Source organism: Choristoneura fumiferana, chromosome 29 (genome assembly GCF_025370935.1).
Source record: "Choristoneura fumiferana chromosome 29, NRCan_CFum_1, whole genome shotgun sequence".
In the NCBI taxonomy this organism is placed as follows: Eukaryota; Metazoa; Arthropoda; class Insecta; order Lepidoptera; family Tortricidae; genus Choristoneura; species Choristoneura fumiferana.
This window is the reverse complement of record NC_133500.1, coordinates 532077-550583: the sequence shown is the minus strand read 5'-3', so window position 1 is coordinate 550583 and position 18507 is coordinate 532077. Positions and strand designations below refer to the sequence as shown.

General features: G+C 38.2%; 1 protein-coding gene across 1 annotated transcript in view; it reads left to right on the top strand.

Moving 5' to 3' along the window:
• LOC141444286 (uncharacterized) overlaps positions 1–18507 on the top strand; it is a 145171-nt gene that overhangs the window by 82664 nt on the left and 44000 nt on the right. Inside the window, 2 exon segments of the mRNA XM_074109782.1 lie at positions 1894–3120; positions 3790–3896. Coding sequence (XP_073965883.1) covers positions 1894–3120; positions 3790–3896 — 1334 coding nt within the window.

Genomic DNA, 18507 nt, shown 5'->3' with positions numbered 1-18507 from the left:
AGGACGTGTGGCAACCCTACTCTATCACTAAATAAGTCGTTCCCGTTTTATTATCATGTAAATTCCATTTACGGCACGAAGTATCTCAATTTAGATTGCTATGATGTGTTTTATGGACGATTGTTTATTAATAGCACATTCCTGATTACATTCTTTAACTGACGATGAATTTTATTTCATAAAAACACAAAATTCCGATTATGCATCATTATAATCATCATTCGGAATGCGTCCACTATTGGAAAAGCCCTTAAGAACGCGACGATGAACGACAACATAAAAATAAAGAGTTTACACACTTGCCACATTCATACAATGGTTGCGTGCAACTCTTGTGATATTGTTGGTCCACCTAGTGGGAGGCTTACCAATGCTGCGTCATCCGGTTCGTGGTCGCCACTCGTTTCTCCCCCAACGGTAACGGTATTCTGTCGGCTATCTGTCCCGTGCATAAACTTAATATTAACTTATACGCTAGTAATATTAAGTTTATGGTTCTGCGATTAATAATGTTTTGAAAAAGTTACAAATTAAACGGATCGACTCTATAACAAGTCAGAAAAGGTTGGAATAGTTCGATATTTTCGGAAGATATTTTCTTAGGTTAGTGCTCCGTTTAATTTTGTATTTTTTTCAAATATTTGTCTGTAATTTTAGGTAGGATATATGAATTTAAAAGGTCGACGATCTATAATTGTGAACAAGTAATCTGTTTATCACGGACATTAACAGCCCAGGTACAACCTTTTCTGTCCTAAAATGGTTATATTTGGACCACGACAAATCGCTTTAAGCCAAAAAAGCTCAGTCACGCCCTCTTATCAGAACGTTTAATTTGAAAGCTCTGTTGTTGGCAACCCATTTACAAGTGAAGTAATCCTGTATAAGGATTTAGTTTTTTGTGTAGCAACCCCTGATGTTTTATACACAGAAGGTTGAAATACGAACTTGTTAAAGTAATGAAAGGTGTGTGGCACGTGTGTGGATTCAAATATACTTCTAGTTGATTTCTCCAATTTATCGTTTTAATATTTCGCTCTCTTAAATCAAGAGTATATCAACTCAAAATAGCCCACTTCGATATAGGCTTCATTCAGTTTCTGGAAGATCTAAATTAAAATGGTGGATTATATGAAGTTCATGTACTCTTGATCTAGGAGTGCGATTTATAAGTTTTTGAATAATGAGCCAATGTGAAACTTTATTCGAATAAATTCGTGCAACGAATTTATTGTAGAATTGTTCCACCGTTGCTTTGCTTTATGATCATGATCTAAGAAGGGTGTGACGTTGTTTCCTTTATTTCAGATTATTTTCTTTCATTAAGTATTTAAAGAACCAGACCGACGGAAAAGTCTGCGAGCAATATTTCATTTTAATTAGGATTGATTAATAATTGGCAAAAAATCTGGCCCTCGAATGTATGCAGTAATAGGTAATTTTGTATGTAGAGCGGGCCGAATTTTATGCTGCTGAGTATACAATACTGTTAACTTCGTAATTTTTATTTACTATCGCTCTGTAGTTGTACTTCTTTAAGTATTCTTGAGTAGGTTGATAGATACGCTACGACTCCAAATGTCACGTACACTACGGGTTTTAATCCACTGTACAACCATGTATTTAATAATAGGTCCAGTTTCATTCTACATCCAAATAAAGAATAAACTACTAGTTGTAAACTTTTTAAACAAAATCGCTCCAAGAATGCAGATCCATTAAAATACTGTTAGTACTAATTGAATGTCAACACCCACAGACGCATTGCTAGTAGAATCTTCGACCCAGTTACTAGTATTGGAAGGTTTCAATTGGAAAAACGTACTACTAATTTTTCCAATAGTTAAGATAAAACCCTTAATTTTTAATTCTAAACTATCTTTTTTGTTACAGGTAGCACGACCGATCTTACGCCAACACTTATAGGCATTTACGACTCATTCCTTGAACCAGCGAAGAGTCTTAGGCCAGAAACAAGCGCTCTGGAAACAGCTAAGGATGCTAGAAACGATCCACCGGTTAAACAAAAACAAATGACTGAAGACACGGATAACAACGCGAAAAAGGATCCCTCCAAAATGGCAGGCAGCGTCAAACTACCAGTGGCAACAGTTAACAAGAGTTCTTTGTATACGATACGAACTAATTGCAATGGTGCTAACGAAAGTGACCTTACCAGTGATACTCATAGACTACTGCAAAGGACGATTAGAGAAAAAGCATCTGAGACGTCTACATTTGATAATCTGTCGCCGAACGTGAAGAGGATGATTTCAAGTGCCACAGATACAACAACATTCAAATTCCAGAAAAAAGGTATCGGTAGTGTTAGATCCTCTACGAGGCATAGGTCAAACATACCTCTAGTCGGAGCTACGTCTAAAATTTCACAGTCCGGCGTTGATATTTTGCCTTCCGTTGAAATCTACGACCAGCCATGTGGCATAAAAAGCTTTAAAAAGGGTGATGAAGAATCTCCGTCAAAATCAGTACCCTTGAAGCCTGAGTTTAGAATAGATGAACAGACTACTTACGATGTCCCAACGAATAATAGACCTGCGATATACGACGTTCCAAGTACAAACAAAACTGCCTTCGAGTCCCTATCTTTACCTTATATAGACCAATCCATTGAGCTCTCTATATCCTCGAATGACAGAGAGTTCGATATCAAACTATCGTCTAAAGAAAACTCGCCTCAAAAATCAGAATTGAAAAAAGAAGTGCCTTCCGATACATTCCCTAATGGAACTAATAGTTTACACAGAAAAGACTTTGTTAAGAATGAGAGTCCGTCGAAGTTAGTTAAAACTGCCCCATTCCCTGAAGTAGTATCGTCTACGGGGAGTTTAAAAGTACCCGTGAAAGAATCTCTACATCCACCACCTGAAGTGACTCGACCGCTGTCAATGAGTTCCATTGCGTCTTCTAGTTCAACTTCGAGTAGCGGTGTTCAAAATAAAGGAGGAGTGAACTCTGCATACTTGGCTTCTATCGAGAGTTTAGATGATCATAGTGACGCCGACATGGTATCTGCTAATGGAAGCAACCATTTCGTGAATAATGCTGGCATTCTGAACAACAGCGCGTCGAAAGAGGGGCACACTGACACCATACCACGTAAGTTAATCACTTATTACTTAAGCGATTTGTTTGAAGTTTAATATACACTTAATCTTGCTAGATAATGAGACACATGAAAGAAGACAAATGGTTCTTAGGTTAGATGATTTAATTGTACACTCGTCAGATAGTGACGACTACTAACTAACTGTCTTAAGCCATTAAGTCGCCGGATAATCTTACTTATTGGTACAAATTCAATTAGGTAGACTAAGTTTGAAAACTGTAATGGTCAAAATATATTATGCAATGCAATGACTCTAGTAAATAATGGTTAAAGTTAGTAGGCATTTTTCTCGGAAATGATCAACTTAATGGGATTGTTTGTTATAAAATTAATCTAACCTAACCTATCCTCCTCCTAAACCAAACTGTTGACGACACGATCAATAAAGACCGGTTCACCAAAACGGTGAAATTAATAATAAACCGGTTACGGTAGGTACCGATTTTTAATTTGTGATCCGTTAAAAAAATCCTTTGAATTGTTATACAAGATGACAGATATTCGATCTTAAGTGGGTCCTAAATTAAAAATCGTGACTGTATCGTCTGAAAAAAATTACTGTGCTATATTTTTTATTTTTCCCCCTAAATACTCGTAAAGATCATAACACCCAGATATATATATCTCCAGATTCTGTGGTACATAATGGTTTTTTCCAGGTCAATCATGGAACGAGCCATCAGGACCGTCTCAGCTGGAACGTGTCTGTGCAGAAATTGTCCAGACTGAGAATGTTTATGTTGAAGACTTGCGGCAAGTTGTCGAGGTGAGTCTAACTAAAGCCCAGTTTACATTGCAGACAAATTATGAAAGTTACATTATATAGCGAGGCTGTAAAGTGACGAGTTTGAAGTGGGCAATATAACAACGCAATGTAAAGCCACTCTCACAATCTTTCTTGCAGGTATATACCTAACTAGCTTCATCATCTGTTATTGAACTGGGGAGGGGACGTCCGCTATTTGACTTAAATCTCCCTCTAGGGCCGGGAACAACCGACACCCGACATGTGTCTCCTTTTGGGACGGTCGATCTGTACAGAAACCGGGAATATCTGCTACCGGACATAGGTCTCCATCTAAGACTGTCGGACTTCCTTCCTCTCATTGTAACTCTCAAAATGGTCATCCAGTAGGTATCTAGTCTGTGACTAAAATATTAACTATAATAGCATTTAAGTGATACTCTGTTTCCTCGTCCTGTATAATAATAAAAATGATTTTATTTGAAAAAAAAAATTGAAAGTATGACCATATGCTAGAAAGAGAAAAATCAGAAACTATATTCACAAGTTGTTATGTTACCCGCGACTTCGTCCGCCCGCGTAGAATTCGTTTATCGCTATCCCGCGGAAACTATGCAATTTTACGGGATGAAAATAATCTTTTCAAAACAGCACAGCCCTGGGGGTTGAAAACTCAAAAAACTGAATTTAAGCGAAGTCGGCCGCGGTCAATACTTTGGATGGGTGACCATCTCCAGTTCCACATTCGTTTCTTTTTTGTTTAATTTATTTTTTTAGTAATAAGCATGATTTTTATCTATATTGCCATTGAGGAATATTAAAACGTAAAAAAAAATATTCGTGGGGTCTACAGCACACAAAGCCACTGGTATTTATACTAAGGATTAGGTACTTGAAATACCTGTCCCATTAGTTTTAAGACATTCCGAGCACGCAGCTAGCTATGCCTAATAAATAAGTCTGAATTAAGTAGGGCAATGTTTAATATGCAGCAGGTCAGTGGGGCGACCCTTACTCGCTTAAGTTGCTTACTTGGTTATCAAGGCATATGAGCACTCTCTAGGAGCGCCCTTAAAATGTTAAATTAATTCTTGACTTAACCTTGGATTTGGATCACTGAAATTTTAAGCGTTGAAACTGTATGTTGAAATCATTTTTAATTATTGATTATTGCAACTTAATTTTGTATTCTGATGTAGCAACTTTGTTCTCTTGGCTTCCGACAGTTACAAGAGGATTGACGATTCCAAGGTTGATTCTTTTGTATAAATTATAAAACACACAGTACAGAGCCCTGCAAATAGTGATTTCGTCAGAAACAAATAGGTACAAAACAGACAAATAAGAAACAATAGAACAGAAAAGTATAGCTGATGCTAGGAACGGCTAGGTTCCTCGTGATTCAAACCCGAGCGTTGGAATCAAAAATATCTCGATATGTTCTTGTTACAGATTTTATAGACAATTTCAAATCAAAAACAGACACCTGCACGTCCTACCGGCCTTATAGAGATAGAGTCGTATCAGACGCTTTGCTGTGTCAGATATTGGTGCTGGTGACTGTACTTGTACAACATGTGTAAACTGCTGTAATGCAGAAATAAAAATCATCTATTTGCATTGCGTTAACTGTAACCTAAACCGAGTTATAATAAGTTTAAAAATAACAGCGACTAATCGAATTTCCGATGCAGTCCATTACGTTTCAATTTTAAACTAGAAGAGTTGTTTCCGTACTGAAGTAGGTCGGACTAAAGTTTCAAAGGTTCACGAAGCTGTCCCTAAAATACTATGGATGTATCGGAACTCAAATATCTCTGTTAGATTATTTCGAGAATGTTTTATTCACGGAACTAAAAAGATGAGAAACAGAATTAGTTTTTTTTTGCTGGAAGGGTGAAATATTTATTATTTACTTAGGTGACAGAGCGAAAAACCCTGCCAAGCCACAAAGCTGTTGCAACGATGTTGCTCGTATGGTCTAGGACCTTAATCCATGAGCCACCATGGAACCTTTTCAAAGGACAAGTCATTACGATTTTCCTTGTTAATTAATGCTGTCACTATGACGTTTACTGTGAAATGGTTCCATGGTGACTCATGAATGTCCTTGACCGTACGTCTATTTGGCGCGTTACAGACTGAGCTGGAATAACCTAACCTAACCAAGTTAGAAAACTTGAAAACCCTAAAAATCCCCGCCTTTTTTGTTTCAAAATTCAATATCTCAAAAATGGCTAGACCGATTTTAATTAAACTTAGCTAAGCGCCACTCCGTGGAAACTCGCTTTCACTTTAAAAAACACAACCGAGATCGGTCCATTGATTAGAAAGCTACAATGCCACAAACAAACAGACGGACAGACATTGTCTTCAAATTTATAACATCCCTCTTTTTGCGTTTGGGGTTTAAAAATAGATACATGGGTTAGATTTGAGCCATGTAAGCGCCAGGGACTTTTTAACTCGCGTGTCATTTCTAGTCCTCTTGTTATTTCTGTGGTTTTAACGCAGTCTATTTAGATTGTTTGCCTTATGACGAATAAACTTCCTGTGTGGAATAACTCAGATTATAACGAACGCCAATGGTTTATATTTAAATAGGAATGTGCGTGTTTCAGTCTGTGGAATAAGTCACAAATGTATCCTATTATTTTTACTCCTTTTATTAACAAAATCTTTACATTACGATCTAAGGAACAATGTTTTTCCATCGTTGTTGGAAAAGTTCGTTTATCATGCTTTCTTGATAAGGGCTACCATTTTCGCGCTCACCGGTTGTCGCCACTGTAGTCAAAGGTCCTGCCTGAAGTATAGTGGTTAGTTTGTTATTACGGGCGTGAAAACAAAATTTTAGAGGTGAGACGTAGTATGCAAAATGCGGACTGAGTCTTGCGTGTACGCGTGCACAAAAAGACTAGATCCAAAGACTAGGTCCACGAGTGTCTACGAGTACTTAGCTCAATTGACTCATTGCGTAAACACAATGATTCCCGTAAATGCGCTCCCGTGATTGCGTATACATCGTACTAGTTTTAGTAGTTTTACACGAATATACGCACCCTTCATACTTTATACAGGCTTAGGACTGTCAGCAATTATTATAAATTTTTCAATTAAAAATAGCAATTAGCGGAGGACATTGGATTCCCTGTTAGGGATACGGAACTCTTACATTGAATTAAATTTTGCATGTAGTTGCAGGCAGTAGAATCCAGGTCAAACTCCTGCCCTAGGTCACACGCGATGCCACGATCGAAGGCCTAAGCACAGCATAAAATAATGAAGTATTTAACAAGCGCAAAACGAATAGTAGGGGAGCCCATGATGCTAAATGGGGAGTTACGCGAGCGACATGGGGACGTATTAGATTTAGTTGATTAATTGATAGGAAGAATAAAAAGTTATAGGACGTTTCTTCTTGCAGCTTAGGGAAGCGTTTAGCGTTTTCAAAAATGTAAATAAAATACCGATAAAATCAGATCTACTGCGTTATTGGCGTGCATGGGGTCGATTCCAGGGTATAGGCAGGTAGTTGGTAGCAGCCTCCAGCACTGGAGCTACCTAACCTGCTGCCTACTCAATGGCAATGGAATAGTGCGTAAAATACCATACAAAATAGTCCTAACGTAAACGGCCGAGTGCTTGACACGCTAATGCCTAATAAACGACACCCTGCTGTCATCTCTATTGCTAATGACATAAGATTAAAGGTGCCAACTATTGGGACAGTGACGAGCACTCGTACGTTTACTTTATAACTACTCCGGACATTTTCACGGATCCGGATTGGATTCGAATCGAACTTAGTGCGACCGCTCTAAAATGGCCATCCAAAACAAAAAATAATTCACACACTTGGGGCAACCACAAAACTCTGCGCCTAACTCGGGTAGGGTATATAAAAATACCCCGTTTCCATCACTTAGCAACGATCAGGGTATTTTTACCCTTTTTCAGGTGTGATGAATGAAGTCCCATTCGCGACTAATTACCACTGACAGCTTGACAGTTTGACACTTTGCGTTTGACAGCCCCCCTGCTTCCGGTCGTGGACATTTTTAGAAGCGATTTCGCGTTGTGAAATATTTGTAGTTGTATTTAAAATGTTTTTTTGACAAAAACTTATTTCTAGCTGATGTCGTTTGCGTGTGTTTCTAAATAAATAGTACCTTTTGGATCAATGCCGTATCTGGCATTATCTGATCAATATTTAATGTAAAAGGAATGCAATGAAAACGGCTAGAGTCGGTTATGGAAGGCACCAATGAGGATCGACAATGAAGACTAACCCAAGCCCGTAGAGCCTAACGGGAGAATGCATGCTCCTATCCCGGCTTCATTTGTCAATGGCGGAAGCAAAACTGTGGCTAGATAAGTAACTTCTCCAACCCTCTCCTTCCCGTAGTAAACTTCAGGATTTTGGCGACGTGCAACCGGGTTTTTTAACCGGTGAGAATCCGGCACTGTCTGGATCTGGATCCATCTTTCCATGATCCATAATGGAATTTTCCAAACTGCATGCCTTCATTTCCCACCTCACATAGGTACCTAATTAGTGTAATGCCCCTTACACGTCGAAACACCTGTTTTACTTCTAAGCGACATCTAACGGTTCAACGCAACCTTTTTTAATCTCATTTCATCATCAATCCTTAATGACTCAATCGAGCTGTTAAACGTCAATTAAGTGCGGCACTAAACCTAGTTTAGACGGTGTTTATCTGGCACCAGCTTTCACCGTTACTCGCTGATAACTCTCTAACTAAAAAGTTACAACTAACTAGTAATTAAGATCGATGTGCGAGGGAGTTCAGGTTAAATATGCTAGAAGTAACGTTGTATGAAATTGTTATTTTTTCTAGACAGTTGTAGCTTAGAAAAACCGGTCAAGTTCGTGTCGGGCTACGCATAAATATTCAGCACAAATTATTAAGCTTTGATTTGGCTAAGAAATTATATCTAATTTTACCTAATTAAAAATAACAATCCCGATGTGATGCGATATGTAACTAAAGAACTCCCACACCCCTCTATTTTTTTTTCAGTTTCAAAATTTTGATAAGTATTTAACTCATGACTTTGTTTCTCAAGTTTTAATAGGTAAGAGAATTGTAAAACATAATCCTGTCTCGAAAAATGACTTTATGCCAAGTTTCTTGCGGCGCATTCTTCTTGACAAAGATGGTCTTTCCGAAAGCGCTGGTATCATAAAAAGCGACACATATAAGAAACCATTGCGGCCTATTTGCAGTATTTTAATGATTATGAGGGCGAGTGTTCAAACGTGGATTGACGTACTAGTCGGCGTCGTTATATTGTGTTTGTACTCTTCATTCCAACTGGTTAAAAAGCGGTATAAAAATACACTTCTATATACAGTTGTTCCACAATCCTAAACTACTTGACAGTAACTGTCACCCTATCAGCACCATATTTGGGTGTCCCGTTAGAGTACCCTGTCTCAGCATCCAGATATATCGTTATAAGCCTTAGTAAGTTGAGGTAAAGTCGATATTTGTTTATTGCATGCAGCATAATTCGCCAGGGTGACCATTATTAGAACCATATATATAAGTCTCAAGCGCAGTGTGTGAATGTATGAGATGCACTAGTAAGGGGAGTTTATATTCGCAGAGAAACCAATTGACGATTTGATTGAGAGGGAACGGAACCTTGCCTAAGGGGACCCCTTTTACCTTGTTAATTTTTTATGTCAGAATTTTTTTATGTACTTTTTTCTTAACATAAATGATAATTTTACTGTTAATTTTTTCCCATGTTTATCCCAAAGTTACTTATAATATTCCTCTATAATCCGTAACGAAATATGTTACTCGTATTATAACATTAAAATAATTAATGATGAAACGTAGTAAGGACAATGAGGTCTTCCTAGAAGGTGACCGTTTGTGGCCCGTCGGTCCGTCAGTCACTTGTCTGCTGGTTACTACATAAGTATAACAGGATACCTATTGCTTGTTAAGACCGGTGTGTTTTACGGTACCTCATCTAGTCTGACTTATGTTAGGACACAGAGCGTCTAACATACAGAAATTATATTATTCTAAACCCTCTACGCAAAAAGAGGGGAATTCAAAGTGAACTATTCTTCCAGTGAAATTGGCTATCTCCAATAATTTTAAAATACTTTCTGTACATTTGGCATAGCCGTGGGACACCCTTTTGTTTATTTTTAGGATAGTTTTTACTTCAAAGAATCATAATAAATTAAGTGTATGAGAATACGTTAAATACCCAAACGTTCCCTTTCTCGATCCAAAGTACCTACGAGTAATAGTACCAATAGCATGTATTTCTTTTAAAATTTTATAGTAGGTATCGTAAAAAACTACATATACATATATATATACTAGCTTAAGCCCGCGACTTCGTCTGCGCGGATCTAGGTTATCGCGCGGTGGCGCCCTCTACCTGAATAAAAGGTATCCTATGTTGATCCTTGGGGTTCAAAATACCTATATACCAAATTTCATCAAAATCGGTTCAGTGGTTTCGACGTGAAAGCGTAACAGACAGACAGACAGACAGAGTTACTTTCGCATTTATAATATTAAGTAGGGATATATATTTTTTAATTCAACTTGTACTTGACCAAATGTCTTTCTTGTCACATATTTTATTATATGGCCATGTCAAGTATATTTATAGACGCACATATGCGTGGGTCTGGGGCTTATAAATAGTTTTGACAAATTATAGTAGGTATGTTTCGATTAGCATATGTTAGGTTTACTGACACACTTGCAACATATTTACACGTTCATATTATAAAATGATGAATGCTCTAACTTACAGAAAAGAGCTTTAGTTACTGCTTCAATTTTCGCGACAATTGTTGAAAAACAGATAAAATGTAGTAGTCATCATTCCTTCCTTATCCTTACTAATTTTATAAATACGTAAGTTACTCTCTCTGTCTTTACCTCTTCAATAAAACAGTTGGACTCAACAATTTTCTGCGAAAAGGCAGGATACCCTAATTATTTTAGGACAATATTGTGTTATTATTTTATTGTAACTCAACTAATTTTATTAATTAATGTATAGGATAAGGAAAGGTAGATTCAAAAAATAAACAGAAACTAGATTAAAATTAAATAAACTAAAACTAACCAAATAGGGTAGGCAGAGGACACGAAACTTTACCGCTCCCTATACGCATAATAATTATCTTATTCGTAGACCGCTTCGGAGCCACTTTTAGCAATTTTAGGTTTTAAGTACAATCATTGTAAAAATGTAACCTGCGGCATTGTACTAAAGATGCTGGCAGCATTTCCCCGCTGGATCGAAAGACTGATGCGTTGAGCGAGGAACCTGCCAGCACTTCGGTCTCTTGTGGTGGCTGAGTCTCTTTGATAGGCCTTTGAAGAGACTCAGAGCGCCAGGGCTCGGAGGCTCGGACCAAGGGTCTCGACACCGAAAGGTACAAAATTAAATTCGGCACCGAGACCATTGTATTTAGGACACAAGTTAGACCATTACTCTTTTGAAAACAATTATTTTTAAAACCTATATAGTATATAGATAAATAAATTACATACTTAAATACATATTAAACATCCAAGACCCGAGAACAAACATTCATATTAATACAAATATCTGCCCCGACCGGGGATCGAACCCGGACCTCAAGCTTCGTAGTTAGGTTCTATAACCACTTGGCCATCCGGTCGTCAAACCCAGGAAACTGTGCAATTCTGCTCGTAGTGCTCGTATAATGACACCTTTACCGTTGACACAATCAATAGTGTCCTAACTGCATTAATGACCGTAACGTCATCAGTCGTAAAACGATGCGCCGGCGCCGGGCGGTTATTTAAATGCGCGCGCACGTGGGCCGGCCGTAGTGACGCGGTATCGATCATCCGCGACAGAATTATCGATAACTACAATCTACAGTGCTCGGGTGACGGTATATATTACATTTTAAGACTAATGCGAAAAAAAAAACATTATTGAGACAAGCTTTTTGCTCTCTGTATTTTTGTTGACTGAGTTTATAAACAAACACAGAAATACATACATTTTATATTAATAGTTAGCCTGCCTTATTCATATTTAAAAAATAACATAATTAAGTTATTAAAATTTACACTTGCACATTATTTTGAACTTGCCATGGTAATGTGTCGTGGGCCATAAAAAGTATGATTTTATGGGGTGCAGGCCAATACTACGAAGTGAAAAATTCGAACTTCGTTTCTTCCCGTCCCGCTGACCCTTATATTATTTAATATGAGAGTGAGAGGGACGGTACGTAACGAACTTCGGTACCTATTCGAATTTCTTCTACTAGCCCCCCTGACCCGCTAAAAGTTAGGAGTTGTAACAGTTTTAAGACAATGAGGGCTATCGCGTATGAATTCGCCACTAGAGGCGCTAGTGTAGCGTGAGGTCTCCAAAATGTCAAATCTCATAGTTTTTGGGTGAGCTACGCGGGTTTATTTATAATTAGAATAATTTTGTGAATATTTTGCAATATCTGAAATTGATTATGGCAAATATGCGTTCCGGGGCAATGAATGTCTGTGTTTTGAGACAGTTTTGTCTTTCGGAAATCTTTGTCCTCCCTTTTTTCCGAACAAAACGGGGACTATGCAACACTGTGGCATGCTCGATATTTTTATGGTACGGTTTTAAGGTGTGTTAAATATGATTTTAATCTAAACTTTGTTTTCACGCCTGTAATAACAGACTTTGAAAGCCATACTTAAAAACCTCACGCAACAGTGCGCCATCTAGTGAGACAAAAAACGATAGCCCTCATTCCTTCGTGGCTCATCTAAGCATGCTAATAGTATAGTTACAAACATTTTTCTTAGCAACTGTGTCGTGGCTGTCTCCTGAGTCATGGGTTAGAATAACAATACTTAAAAGTTGATTGATCCATTTAGTTAGCTCTTTACATTTGCAGGTAGGTATGGAAAATTTTACTTTCCGAGATATTTTTTTATGTGGAAAGTGTGTAACTTTGGACACGTTTTATTTTATAAATTTTAATTTAACGTTATCGATCGATGTTTCCTTTTCTCAACACTAGTTCACCGGTGGTCCGCAGTGGGCGACACGAACTTGAATTACTTTTATATCGACTGTCGATAAATTAAAACCCTAGTAGGCGGTATATACTGTTAGTTTGTAGTATGCGAAGTATTCAGAACTTAACATTAATTTTATGCTGAACTAAGAAAAAATATACCTACCGAGGTTTAACTAATCTTGTAAGTTAAACAACCTATTTATTTATTTGGGAAATTAATAAGCTAATTAATTACTAACCTAACAAAGACATACAATTTAAATATTAGCCTCTTATAAAGGCGTATAAACTATAAAAGTCACATATAAAATACCTATATACCTATGTTACACTAGCGTTTACCCGCGACTTCGCTCGCGTGAACCACTACATCCGGCAGTTGAATTGAAATTGCGGGATTTTAATTTTATTTCCATGCAATTTCTCAAAAATAAATCGTGTTCTACATTCACGTGAATGCGATTTATGTTTATTTATGAAGGACACCCGAGCGAAAGTAAACTTAGCGCTTGAAACTTCCGCATACCGCATCCCGTGGGAATATCGGGATAAAAAGTAGTTTATCTGTTATTCCAGGGATCCAGCTATCTACCAAATTTCATCCAAATCCAACACGTTTTTAGCCTGAAATAGTAACAAATCCACACGGACACCATGCATTCACAAACTTTCGCATTCACAAGTATAATCCACCTATTACTAGGATTATATACGCCGTATGGCCCTAGACATCTATCTGTGTTTCTTCTAGTCGCTTCCTACTTGATAATTTGTTTCCCAGTTAATTAACCTGCGCCGTACCTGCGAGTTAATACCCAATTATCTGGCTTATTGGATAATTTATCTTACAAATACTATCGTATTAGCTTTGAGAATACGTTTAAAGCTGTAACAAGCATAAACAGTCTTTTCTAAATCCATCATAATTATAATCTTTATAATCTGACTTTATGTAAATTAAATAAAGACCCGAATCATTTGCTAAAATAACAACACAAATTAATCCAGCGAATGTTCTTGTGTGAGTAGGGCAGTCTTATAAAATTTATAAACACTGACATAATAATTCACTAATCAAACTTTAACTGATCAAGAAGATATTAATATCTAAGGCGTATATTATAAAATTAATGAATATATCATGAACAGGAATTGGAAATTCCGGTCGGCATTGGAGATCCCTTACTTCAAGCGAATCTACTGTGTTAAAAAAATTTCACCAATATTTGTAAATCTGTTTAAAAAAATATAAATCTCAGTCAGTTTCTTGCCAGATGCTTCTCAACGGAGGTTTTTCCGAACCGGTAATAGATTTTTTGACATTCAAGAGTGCTTGTTATCTAGCCTCAATTGAATAAAGATATTTTGACTTAGACATTAGACAAAAAATATTGTTGACCCATTATTAACTAGAGGTCAAATGGTTCTGGCTGGTTGACTAGTCAGTCAGGTCAGGACTCTAAGAGGACAGAGACAAAGGGCACGGTAAAATTTCACTGTCACGGTCCGTGGCAGTGGTGGCGTGTGGGCACAACCGGTGGCGCGGGTTGCGACACAGCGCGCCGCTATTGTCTACCCGTGCTGCGTTTGCGCAGGGTAGTAGGAAGGTAGAGCAACGCTTGGCTTATCGGTAATACTTCGTAATTCGGTGATACTGCGTTATTATCGCTGCCGACCCGATTGCAAGCATCAAAACTGACAGCTGCCATCGATTTTATAGCTTGCATTTCTTCATAGTGAGGTCTGTGTAAGATAAGTAATAAAGCAGTATCACCGAATTACTAAGTATCACCGATAAACCAAGGTTAGCTCTACATGGGAATACAATAAAGTATTGAGTACCAGCTTATTTTTTTAATTCAGCAATCAAAATAATACTACATTACTTACATAAATATATACTTACATTGCAGAATCATAAACTAAGTTAAAATTATACTAGCTTTTGCCTAATCTGTCGTTAAGTTTGAGGTAGCATATATTTACTTTCTACTATCCATATTTTCGTGTTTTGATTTATTTTTCGGAGGATTATATGTACATATAGATACAGACCGATGTTATTTTAGAAAGATGGGTGTTAATTTTCGACTTTATCAACCTAATCTTATTTCATACAAATATGGAAATATGGGGATAAAAAATAACCAATTTCTCAAAATAATTTCCACGTCAATTCAAGTCATCTTTGTGAAAAATGAAAATAATACTATTTATGGACAGAAGAAGCGTTTGCATGAATATACAGTGGACCATAAACTAGGCTGGGCCTGTATCTTGGAATCCGAATTGTAACTCGCTATTCCACCAATTATCTTCCAGTAGTCCTTCAACTATCTTCCAGTACTCGCCCGCACCCAACGCTCCACTTATTATAGTTGTCATTCCTCGTGTAAACACTCCCACGCATATAACATCATCATACATACTCGTATATGTCTTGTATGCTGATATCACTTAAGATAAACTGACTTCCGCTCGGTATGTAGATTTTCCATGTTGGTAAGTAATACAATACAATACAATAACTTTTTATTCAACACATGGTAAGCAGTACAGAATACACAGGTATATAGAGATTTTCCAAGGTAAGCAATAGGCAGCCTTATCGCTTAATAGCGATCTCTTCCACACGCAACCTTTACAATAAAACAGAAGTGAATGTACTGATTGTAAAGATTTTTCTATGCCTTCCGCATCTCTGTTTTTGCGATCGATTGTTTGTCTTATGCCTTACCAAGAACTGGCAAACCATCAGTGGCGTGCAGCGCCAGTATTTCAGCGTCAGTTAAAGCCATGGTGGCCTAGCGAAGCAGAGAATCGTAGGTTTAAACCCTTGGAGTTTTCCAAATTCATGTCCGAAAATTTCTAATTCACTACGAGATTTATAGTGAAGGAAAACATATAAGCAATTCAATAACAATAATAATAATGTGTGTGTGAAGTTCCCAATCCACACTGGGACAGCATGGGTACTGCGGTCCAAACCTTACCAGTGTGTCGTATACGACGAGACAATGGTAGGATTATTGTGTACATCCACTGCAACTGGGCTGTTTAGGGTTGATCGCAATCCCGTCTCCAGAGACACTGTATACTTGAAGACCACAACAAAAATCGGCCAAGTGGGAGTCGGACTCGCGCACAACCGCGCCATTATCTATACAACATTAGACATTAGCAAAAAAACGCCAAAACAATCACGTTTGTTGTATGGGAGCCCCCATAAATATTTATTTTATTGTTTTTAGTATTTGTTGTTATAGCGGCCACAGTAATAATCTGTGAAAATTTCACGTTTCTAACTATTACGACTCAAGATATAGAAGCCCTGTGACAGACGGACGGACAGACAGACAGACAGACGACGGAGTCTCAGTCTCAGTAATAGGGTTCCGCTGGCACCCTTTGGGTACGGAACCCTAAAAACTAACGTGCTCCGCGCGTAGGTTTACTGTTACCTTTTAGATTACCCTGGTTACCTTATCTCCGTAAGGAATCGCCCGCTGATAGCATTATCAACGGCTTTCTCCGACGAAGCGACGACCCACATTTGAGTAAACATGCACGACTCTATTCTCAAGTTGTCGCTAACACTTAATGTGGAAAACAGTACTGGAATAAGGTATTTTGAGACGAACGTGTCCGATATCTTCGATGATACTGCAATGCTACGTATGTGTAACCAACAATAGTCCGAACAGGAGAGCTTTAAGGGCTGTTTCACCATCGATTGATTAGTGCTAATCGACGGTTAAATGTGATGCCATCTCCGTCTATTCGAACAAAACAAATAGAGGCGGCATCACACCTAACCGCCAGTTAACACTAATCAGTGGATGGTGAAACAGCCCCTTAGTCTTTGTGCCTATAGTTGAGCATTTCTAAAAAAGTTTGTACATTTGATTTGCGACTCCGATTTGGGTAAAAATTTGCAGGTAGATAGTGAACGATACTGAGTTTAAATAACATAGTCTCCCGAAATGTCCCGAAATTAATTTGTATGGAAAGTTCTTTTTTGTTACCGCAAATCCATAGAGTTTTTAGTGGTGGCCTAGTGGTTTGACCTATCGCCTCTCAAGCAGAGGGTCGTGGGTTCAAACCCCGGCTCGCACCTGTGAGTTTTTCGAAATTCATGTGCGGAATTACATTTGAAATTTACCACGAGCTATGCGGTGAAGGAAAACATCGTGAGGAAACCTGCACAAACCTGCAAAGCAATTCAATGGTGCGTGTGAAGTTCCCAATCCGCACTGGGCTCGCGTGGGAACTATGGCCCAAGCCTTCTTGTTCTGAGAGGAGGCCTGTGCCCAGCAGTGGGACATATATAGGCTGGGATGATGATGATGATGAGGATGTTATTACGACTCAGTATAGTTCACTCTACATACCTGCAAATTTTTATCCAAATCGGAGTCGCAAATCAAATGTACAAAGTTTTTTAGAAATGCTCAGTTATACGTAGTGTGTTACCGGCAGTCAGCCTTTTTTTAAGGGAGGTTAAAGTAACTTCTGCAACGTGTCCCGCATGATATCCTCACGCCGTGTTAAATAAAGCTTAATTTAACCCGATGGGCGATTATTCGAGCGTTACAATCGCCTAATTTTTCTGGTCAATTTTTTACGAATTGGCTGAAGATTCGAATGTCGTTTTCGATTATTTGTTAGAGTTCCTGTATTTCTACCAGATAACTAAAAAACTGTTAGAATAATCGGCTATTTTTACAGAAATGTGTCTAGAAAAATGAGACTGCTTGTTGGGATAATCGGTATAGGGGCTATCGGCCCGGTGGCAGGTGGCGAACTAAATTGCCTTAATGTCACACGACCTACATTGCTATCCACAATTGCAATAAACAGGCTGTGGGTAGACGAATACGATTCTTCCGGTCTAGTTTCTATTTTCAAAGTGGTTTAGTTTACATCGAGATGGTTGTGGATACAGGAAATGGCGGTAAAGGGCTTACGATCCTGCAGACTATGTGGTTGATATTAAAAGCAGCTGAGGACCGTTTGCGAGGAGTTAGGAAATGGAATGAGGTACGGTTTACGGCTCAATTTTGACTTTGGTTACTCTGAGATAGCGGTTAATTCCTGGACGCGCCTGATGAAGTAAAAATAGCAATTTCTAGTGTGTAGTTTTTCTATGGCTTTACTTTCTAACATTGAAAAAATGTTTTATAGTATTTTATGTAATAATTCACTAATAATATAACCAATATTTAATCGCAGCTTAAAAGTGTTTACATACGTACAATTTGAAACTTAATTCAGATGAAATGAGGGTTTTTTTTTATTCGACTGGATGGCAAACGAGCAAGTTGGTCTCCTGATTGTAAGAGATCACCACCGCCCATAAACATCTGCAACACCAGGGGTATTGCAGACGCGTTGCCAACCTAGAGGCCTAAGATAGGATACCTCACGTGCCAGTAGTTTCACCGGCTGTCTTACTCTCCACGCCGAAACACAACAGTGCCACCACTGCTGCTTCACGGCAGGATTAGCAAGCAAGATGGTGGTAGCAATCCGGGCAGACCTTGCACAAGGTCCTACCACCTGGAA